The sequence below is a fragment of the Osmerus mordax genome, chromosome 7 (assembly GCF_038355195.1).
Source record: "Osmerus mordax isolate fOsmMor3 chromosome 7, fOsmMor3.pri, whole genome shotgun sequence".
Classification (NCBI taxonomy): Eukaryota; Metazoa; Chordata; class Actinopteri; order Osmeriformes; family Osmeridae; genus Osmerus; species Osmerus mordax.
Genome location: NC_090056.1, coordinates 18,446,986 through 18,456,290, shown reverse-complemented (window position 1 = coordinate 18,456,290; position 9,305 = coordinate 18,446,986). Strand labels below are relative to the sequence as shown.

Genomic DNA, 9,305 nt, shown 5'->3' with positions numbered 1-9,305 from the left:
ATAACGTAGTTTATTGTGGATGAATGCAGAATTAACTTCCCTTCTCCGTGCACATGCACTTTTCCCCCAGCATGTCAAACGATCTGGAGGAGTTTAAGGACAGTTGTGGCGATAAGAAGCTGATATTGGACAACATAGTTTTGGAGTCTGGGATTAGTTTCTGGACAGCATCCCCTTGGACTGCAGGCCAACAAAAAAACTGGGTTGACATTGAGGAATGATTAGCTATTTCAGTGAAACCACTGACCAATTAAGGCACGTTTAAAAAAAATATTGGATCATTTGAATCCCAATCTAAATGCTAAAGAAAAGATTATGGTTCCACTGTCATATTGGCAAAAACAATATGTTTGTTATCCAAGATTTGGACAACAAACCACTCTGCTTAGGATTGTTCTATTGTTAGAAAATGATATACAGTACAGATGCATCCTTGTTAGAGGTACTTACCTGTTTTGTAAGGTAGGAGCAAGAGAAACCTAAGACAACATCCTATCACATTCCATAGCAAACACTTAAGTTGTTTCTTTGGTTACTCATCTTGAAATCAGTGGCTTCAAGAAAAAAAGAACAAATAATTCTGTCTTGAACTAGCTCGTGCGCTAGGCAAATGGATACAGACTAGATATCTCTAAAAGGTGAACAAGAATCGTTTTTATACATTAACACATTTTCTTTGTTGTGAATAGCATTTTATTTACTAGCATGTTAAGGTTAAATTTACAATGATAATTTTATAAAGAGATATTCAAAAAATCCTTTTGTACAATTATTTTCAGGCAACATAACATTGCAAACAAAGTATGTACAGAATTGAAATTTTAAAACAAAGCAAAACTGGTGTTACTAGTGAATTTGTTTTATGGGACACCAATAAACTGCTGTTTTTACATAAGCTGTGAGGAAAGACAAGAGAACAAACTAACAGTTCACCACTGAGTAGAGACAATGTTGTAGAGACAGAACGTTTCATAGTTTCTATAAGTTGTAAGCGTGCAAAAACCTGATGTAAGGTATTGTGAGATGTGAGGTGAAATTCAAATGTTCTAATAACCTGCAGCATTGCTAGTTTTCTAGTATGTATATGGTTATGGTGGTGGGGATTGGAGAGAATTGTAACCAACACAATTGTAACCTGATGAGATCTTTGAAATAAATAAAAAGGAGCGATGGATGTGTAAAAACGGATTCAAACGGCATCTCAGTAACACACACAAACCAGGCTGAAATGCAAGTGGAGACATTTTGGAAGTCAACAACATTGTCAAATAGATTCAGCTCAATCCTGCAGTTTATTTAAAACTGTACATGTATGAATACAAAATAATTTTACGTTTTACATACTATATTATCTTCATAAAAATAATCCAATTTAAATTATAGCGTCACCCTCTTGCCTCGAAGGCCTAAAACAAAATGCTATTTTCTCTGGCAGTCAATGTTACAGACTTTATTTACACCAAAACAACAAAGTTTTCCATAAAATAACACGACTGTTTACGAATCCTTGCCTGATCCCTTTTGTTGACACCATCCATATACAGGTTACAGTACGTTGACATGCCACCGTGTTGTGTGTGAGTGATTGAATGAATCATTGTGCTCATTTAAATACCTAAATATTAAAATCTCAAAACAGAAAACTCTAGAGCGGTATTAAATACAATTAAAACTTGTGATGAGAACTCTGCAAGGCATACATGAGACTGAATAGACAAAGCTTATTAATTACACGTGAACTGCTATCCTGTTGTTTGGCTGCATGTTGGTAAACATAACAGCTCATGGTTAGGTGCTTTCCCCTGACTCATATTCCCCTTTCTCTGCAACACTCCCTGAAGATTAATACTTGCTCACATAAGGAAAATCTAAAGAGAAACGGCATGCCATTGGTCCATTAAATACCGTATGATACGTAGGCTGGAATGCTTTTAAATCTTTAATACCTGATATTACTGAGGAATAAAAATGCTCCTTCCGGATACAATAAATAGCTGTCCTTCATACAGTATTGTGCAGTAATACAGTACTCACACTAAACCTACAGTAATTGCACATTCACCGCATGCAAGGAGGCAAAGGCAGCCTCCACACTGTCCATTCTTCTATTCATCCCTCCCTCCATCCATTCATCCCTCCATCCATCCATCCATCCCTCCCTCCATCTCTTTCCCTACCTGCATCCCTCCATCTATTCATTTAACAATTTTGTTCTCCTTGATGCAGTTTTTCTCCCATTACAAATTGCATCACATAAACAAAACCAGGTTTAGGGATCAATTCCCTTTACGTCTTTGTCCTTCCATTAAGTATAGTAGACACTGCATCTAATCCCCAAGAAACACAAGACTGTGACAGGGGAAGACAGGGAGCTCTCGAATAGCAGTCCAAGGCAAAGTGAATACAAGATAAGAGAGATAAGGGACCACTAACAGGTAGTTGGGTTAATCCAGTTAATAATATAGCCCTGCTTGGAGAAGTGACCATTATCTGAAATGGGGTCCTAAATACTGAGATCGGTTCTGATCCTGGCATCTCTGAGGGTTCCTCAATGAGTTTCCAGGTCTGTGACACAACACTACTATTTTTGGGGTGGGCTGCCAGATTAGTTTCACCAGTGTCACAGTAGGCAGACTGCCATAGGCAGCAACAGTTGTGTGTTGGGGGACTAGGGAGTGTGTGGTTAGGATGACTGTGGAGCTGTGTGCCACATGGAGAGAACCTCCTTTGGCACCCACACTTGTAATGCTTCTCTGATGGAATGTTTCCGAGGACAGACTCTGTTTAAGACCACCCAAACACGACACCCTTCTGCTATAGTCTTTTAGAGGGAGAGCCTTCTCCCATTCCCCCCAGTTCACCCTCCCCTCCTTCACCTTTGACCTCAGGTCAACGAGGATTGAGTTGATCAACATTAGAAAGTAAAAGGAAGTGCTCCAGGACCAGCGAGGCTTCTCCTACATGTCTCCGTCTGTGGGAGGGAGACACAACTTGAAGAGCCTGTGAGGAGAAAGGAAATGAGTCACTACCTTCACCAACAGAACTCACCTTAGATCGTTTCTACGTGACCATTTTTACAAGGTCTATCTGATGTAAGGGACAGTAAAGGTGCCCCCCCATTAGAATATAATGACTTCATAATTATACAAAAAATTATAGTAAAAAAACAACAACATATAATTATATATGATTATAATATAATGTAAACAATTATTAATATTCTTTTAAATATAATTTAAATATAAGGAATGGTAAGGTTGTTTGGTAGTACCTCGGGGCAGCAGGGGGCATCTGGTCCATCACCTTGAGGTTTTTAGCAGAGAGCTCAACTCTTGTCCCCTGTTGGGGGAATAACAGCGTGTTAATATCACCCAGAAAGAACACAAGCATCCTCACAATTACAGGTGTGGGAGGTGGGGGGTGCGGGAGGTGGGGGGTGTGGGAGGTGGGGGGTGCGGGAGGTGGGAGGTGCGGGAGGTGGGGGGTGTGGGAGGTGGGGGGTGTGGGAGGTGGGGGGTGTGGGAGGTGGGGGAGGTGGGAGGTGCGGGAGGTGGAGGGTGTGGGAGGTGGGGGGTGTGGGAGGTGGGAGGTGCGGGAGGTGGGGGGTGTGGGAGGTGGGGGGTGTGGGAGGTGGGGGGTGTGGGAGGTGTGGGGGGTGTGGGAGGTGGGGGGTGCGGGAGGTGGGGGGTGTGGGAGGTGTGGGGGGTGTGGGAGGTGGGGGGTGCGGGAGGTGGGGGGTGCGGGAGGTGGGGGGTGCAGGAGGTGTGGGGGGTGTGGGGTGTGTGGGGTGTGGGAGGTGGGGGGTGGGAGGTGGGGGTGTGGGAGGTGTGGGTGGTGGGGGGTGTGGGGTGTGGGAGGTACCTGTTTGCGCATGATGTCCATGGTCTGCATGAAGCAGCGCGGCATGAGTCCGTGGTTCCTGGCCAGGATCATCGCTTGCTCCAGGGTCACACTCAGTGTGCACCTGCAAGTACACACAGGTCAGAGGTCACGACCTTCTGCTATGGGCTACAGGTCGGACAGGAAGAATCTAGACGATGAGATGATACTTAATTAATTAATCAAGGCGGATTTATCTACATTAATGAAAGCTTATTCCAGGTTAAATTAACTCCAATTTATTATGTTTCTTCTATTTAATAAAATCGAATCCCAAATGACTTGGGCGAGAAAAAGTTAGAGAAAAGAATAAGTTAACATTTGAAAATTATTAAAAAAATAAATATTTTACTATAGCATCAGTCTCATGCCGAAAAGGCATCAAATAAAATGACAATTTTTTTTTGTAATAAAATAATAAAAAAACAACACCAGGGTGTGGCAGTGCCAGTCTGACCTCTGCATGCCAGTGGCACACACGGTGATGTGGCAGGCGCCCAGACGGTTACACAGCTCCGAGGACACACAAAGGACACTGGTGCCGGAGGAGTGGCCTTGGGCGCTGGGCCGCACGTTCACGTAGGACTGCATCAGCCGACACAGGTCGTCCAGGGTGTTGAGGGGCCGTAGCAGCTGGACAGAACACGCAACCAAGGGTCAAGGGTCAAGAGGATTCAATTGGATGGTTTTCAAAACAGACCCAGTTGAATAAGAGCATGAATACACACTCGTTTTCTGTATCCATGGTGACCCACTTGCGGGGTAGACAATGCAAACTAACAAGATGGATTTTTTTCCTTTTCAGCAATTAGGCCTGATCACTGAACTGGTGTGGGAATCTGCATTCTATTTCAACTAAAACTGGATTATATTTCAGCTACAGTCAGTTTGTGGGAGGGGGAAGGAGGTGGACATTCCATTCCTTGACTTCAAATGGAATGAGATTTTAATAGATCTGTTGGTGTTAGTCTGGGTTAGTGGGGGCCTTGGGAGCTACAGTGGTAGGATGGGGGTACTGTCCGCTCCTCTTACTTTGGAAACACTCGGCCGCTGAAGGTCTCTAACTTCGAGGCCCAGTATCTGTGCTTGCATTTATATTTCAGTCATTCAGAATATAATTGATTTATCCAAAGCGACGTACATAATGGCATGTGGATTAAATTAAAAAATTCACACATCATCATCATTGAAAAAATAAATAAAACAATTTGCATGATCAGTTTCAAATCAACTAATGCCGTATTTTGATCTTTAAGCCTTTGTCAAATTTCTGGTATCTAACAGGATCTGTGAGATTTAGAAATCTAAGTATGTATTTACCTGGTCTATCTTCATAGCTGTGGTGTTTGAGTCAGTGGGAAGATTAGACTTCTCCAGGTAGAAGGCTCTGATGTAACAAACACAACAGAGTTCAAACATGATCATGCCTTCAATTTCCCTCAGGATTAAGAAATGGAATTAAATGTAATCTAACCGTTTTAGCAGTAAAATGCCAAACAGACTAAGGCTGAATGTAAAGATAAATGTATTTATTTAGCAGACACTTTTATCCAAAGCAACATACAGAGGGCAATTTCCACCTGGAACCCTTCTGATCTACAGGCGCTCTAACCATTAAGCTGTACCTGAGTCTGCGGTAGTAAGCTTTCACCCTCTCCAGGGAGAGAGCGTTGGTCCGCTGCTGAAACTCCTCCATGGTCACTGCATCCTGCGGAGCCAGCCCCTCAGATCTCTCCAGGGCTGGGGGACGACAGGAGACACACAGGTTAGAAGCTCACCGACACACAAGCGAGCGCCAGCAAACGCCATCTACTAGCATTGACGTAAATGAACAGAAGCAGGTTGACACGTGTACACACACACGTGTACACACACATACACGTGTGTGTGTACACATATGCACACACACAAGTACACAAACATACGTAGGTCTCCCAGCAACAGGCTGTCAACTGCATTTCATAGACTCTGTCAGTAGGTGGCGACAGCAGTCTATAACCGTTCTCCACTGAGCCTTGGGGTGTTGCATTACAGGGTTGGACTTTGAAGTGCCACAGAACAATATGAACCTCCCTGTTGGGATATTGGTCCAATTGGCACATGTCTGTGGAAAACAAATGGCTAGCTGGCAGACAGGAATGAAACATAATGCCATCCATTCATACTGTCCAAGTGCAGGTTGAAGGAGGGATTGAGGAGAGAGAATCGGAAGGCTGAGACTCTTCAATGGACTTTCAGATGAACTACAAAGGCCAAGGTGAAATGTAAAGAAAAGTGTTAAAGAAAAGAGAATATAGACCGTGACAAGCTCTAACTTAGCGAGGCTATAAAGGGCACGTGGTGAAGAGGAGGGTGTGGTGAGGAGGAAGGTGTGGTGAGGAGGACAGTGTGGTGAAAGGAGGGTGTGGTGAGGAGGAAGGTGTGGTGAGGAGGACAGTGTGGTGAGGAAGATGGTGTGGGGTACTGGGTGTGGGGTACTGACCCTTGGTGAAGAGGACGGTGTGGAGCTTGAGGCTGCCTCCGTTCTTCAGGCGTGTGGGCAGCTCGCTGAAGTGGCAGCTGTCCAGGTACAGGGTGACCCTCAGGGCCTGACGGCTGCCCTCCACCTGGTAACACACCGGCGTGTCTGCCGAGACAGAGACAGGGGGGGGGGGGTCAGTCAGGGTCCAGCCTCAGCGGCCTGATCACGTTTACTCCATCAGGACTCGTCCGTGATACCTCCAGACACTGGTATACCGAGGGGATTTGACTTAACGCCTCGTTGAGTTTAGCAGGAGAACCGGAGGGGAGTTTCCCCTAAGCTCAAGTTCCCGTGAAGTTCCTGACTGCCTTGGAGAACGTGGGGAACCCTATGTTCTCATGCAGCCGAGGTAGTTTCAGAGACATAAGAACCCCTTAGAATAGCCTGTGCTACTGCAACCTAACCTGCCCTCTCCTGCCCCTGAACCTCACCTGCTTACACGGCCCTGATGCCCCCTGGGTCCAGAGCTTCCTGAAACAGCTTTTATCAAATCAATACGGTCAAGTGCATGCTGGACGCACAGACTACCCACCTCAGCTCATCTGCATTGCTCTAGCTGACCCAGACGAACTGCTGAAACACCCATGTTCTGTCCAGAGACATTCAGTTTTGAAAAGTGTGTGTGTGTGTTCATGTCTGTGTTGTGTATGTGTGTGTTCATGTCTTTGTTCTGTATGTGTGTTCATGTCTTTGTTCTGTATGTGTGTTCATGTCTTTGTTCTGTATGTGTGTTCATGTCTGTGTTGTGTATGTGTGTTCATGTGTGTGTTATGTGTGTGTTCTGTATGTGTGTGTTCTGTATGTGTGCATGTGTAAGCGCATGTAGTGCAACAGTACAGTATGTTTATTGTTCAGCAGTAACCATTTATAGTTTTGACCCAAACAATGGGAAACGCATGTGCTATTTGCTGAAGGCAGCAATCTCCCTCAGCCATATTGAGGAAGCTGGACAATAAAACTTGATCTTCCTTGATAAAAGCTTTTATGATTGTCAAGTAAAAACACCCAATTCCCTAACTTTAGTTTAATTGTGGTTTAGTTTAAAAGTGTTTCATAAGCATGCTTCTTTGTTTGAAATGTGTTCCCTAATCTATATGTAGATGTTTCTGATCAATCAAGTAATCACAAATCCTAAGCAGGTAAGCTGATAAATGACTAAATGAATGGCAGCCATAGTTAGCATGCATGACTACCATCCCTGCTAGTGAGCGTGTCTCTTACTGGCGACCAGGTACTCGTCCTCCAGCTGGCGGAAGAACACGGTGACTTTGTCCAGATCCAGCAGGGCGGCCTTGGTGTCCTCCAGCATGGTGCGCTCCTCTTTCTGCAGGGCAGACACACACAGGAGTCAATACACACACACAGGGGAGTCAATACACACAGGAGAGTCAATACACACACACATGAGTCAATACGCACACACACACACACACACACAGGAGTCAATACACACACACAGGGGAGTCAATACACACAGGAGAGTCAATACACACACACACACACACACACACACACAGGAGTCAATACGCACACACGCACACACACACACACACAGGAGTCAATACACAGACACATACACTCACACACAGGGGAGTCAATATACACACACACACACACACAGGAGTCAATACGCACACACAGGGGAGTCAATACACACAGGAGAGTCAACACACACACACACACACACACACACACACACACAGGAGTCAATACGCACACACACACGCACAGGAGTCAATACACAGACACATACACTCACACACAGGGGAGTCAATACAGATCACAGACACACAGTATTCATTTCAAAGAAGAGACAGTCCACATTCCACAACCAGAGGAGAGGAGACCTTGAAGTCAGGAAGACTGATAAAGAACCCTTCTGTACAGAGCAACACGACACAGACCCATTTCCCGCTAGGCCACTAGGCACTTTCCCTCCGAAACAGAGATAAGGAGGATAAATAAATACATGAAAATATGTATGAATCATATTGTTTTAGTACAGCATTGCCAAAAAAGTGTCACTAGTTGCAAGTTGTTATCTTGTTTTCAAACGCTCGGTTAAAACCTGTCCCTGGCTGAATCTAATGTAGCTGTCTCATCATCATCATCATCATCATCACCATCTGTCCCTGTCTGGACAGATCCCTGCAGTACCGCCGCTTACCACGTGTGGCGCCAGCGTGGCCTGGAAGTGCAGCAGCACCCCGATGCCAGCGACCTGCTCCAGCCACTTGCGGCTGGTCTCCTTGCTGTCCTCCTCGTACTCGCCCGCGTTGTTGAGGCGCGAGCGCAGCGCCGCCAGCAGCTGCTCTGCCAGCGTGCACACCGCCCCCGCCGCCGCCTGGCAGAAGATGACATCACGGCGGAGCTGCAGGGAGGTGTCTGACGGGCGGGGATGAAAGGATGAGGTTTGGGGGAGAGGATGAAGAAAAGGGGATGACAGGATGAAGATGGAGGGAGGAGAAATGAAGATGCGAGTCGGGGGAAGCAAGGAGGAAAATAGTGGGTGAGAGATGGAGGGATGGAACAGCATAGAGATGAGTGAGAGAAAGACAAAGTGGGTTCAGGGGGGAGGGGGGGAGCACAGAACAGGGGACAGGTTAGACACGAGACAAATGTTCCCCAGACCTGTGATTCATTCCCCTTCACTTCCCTCCCCCCTCCCCCCCCCCCCCCCCCCCCTACCACGCCCACGGACACCAGAGCATCCAGCCTTCTCACTCAGCTAATGGCACCCCACCATCAATCCAAACACGGATATCAATCAGAACCAGAGGCCCCTGTTCCCCTCCACACCTCAGCATGGGATCGGTCTAATCAAGCCAGGACGGGGAGGACGACAGCCTGCCACATCAGGGGGGGTTTCTCCTGGAGGACAGGGCCATTACCCGCCACCATATGT

The 9,305-nt window shown here is 46.0% G+C and overlaps 1 protein-coding gene across 1 annotated transcript in view; it reads right to left on the bottom strand.

The window, feature by feature from the left end:
- Nucleotides 1-684: 684 nt before the first annotated feature.
- LOC136945373 (phosphatidylinositol 3,4,5-trisphosphate-dependent Rac exchanger 1 protein-like) overlaps nucleotides 685-9,305 on the bottom strand; it is a 70,897-nt gene continuing 62,276 nt past the window's right edge. Inside the window, 9 exon segments of the mRNA XM_067239145.1 lie at nucleotides 685-3,000; nucleotides 3,272-3,339; nucleotides 3,862-3,964; nucleotides 4,337-4,512; nucleotides 5,200-5,266; nucleotides 5,505-5,619; nucleotides 6,362-6,505; nucleotides 7,622-7,724; nucleotides 8,568-8,785. Of these exon segments, the coding sequence (XP_067095246.1) occupies nucleotides 2,958-3,000; nucleotides 3,272-3,339; nucleotides 3,862-3,964; nucleotides 4,337-4,512; nucleotides 5,200-5,266; nucleotides 5,505-5,619; nucleotides 6,362-6,505; nucleotides 7,622-7,724; nucleotides 8,568-8,785 (1,037 nt within the window). The 3' untranslated portion in view covers nucleotides 685-2,957.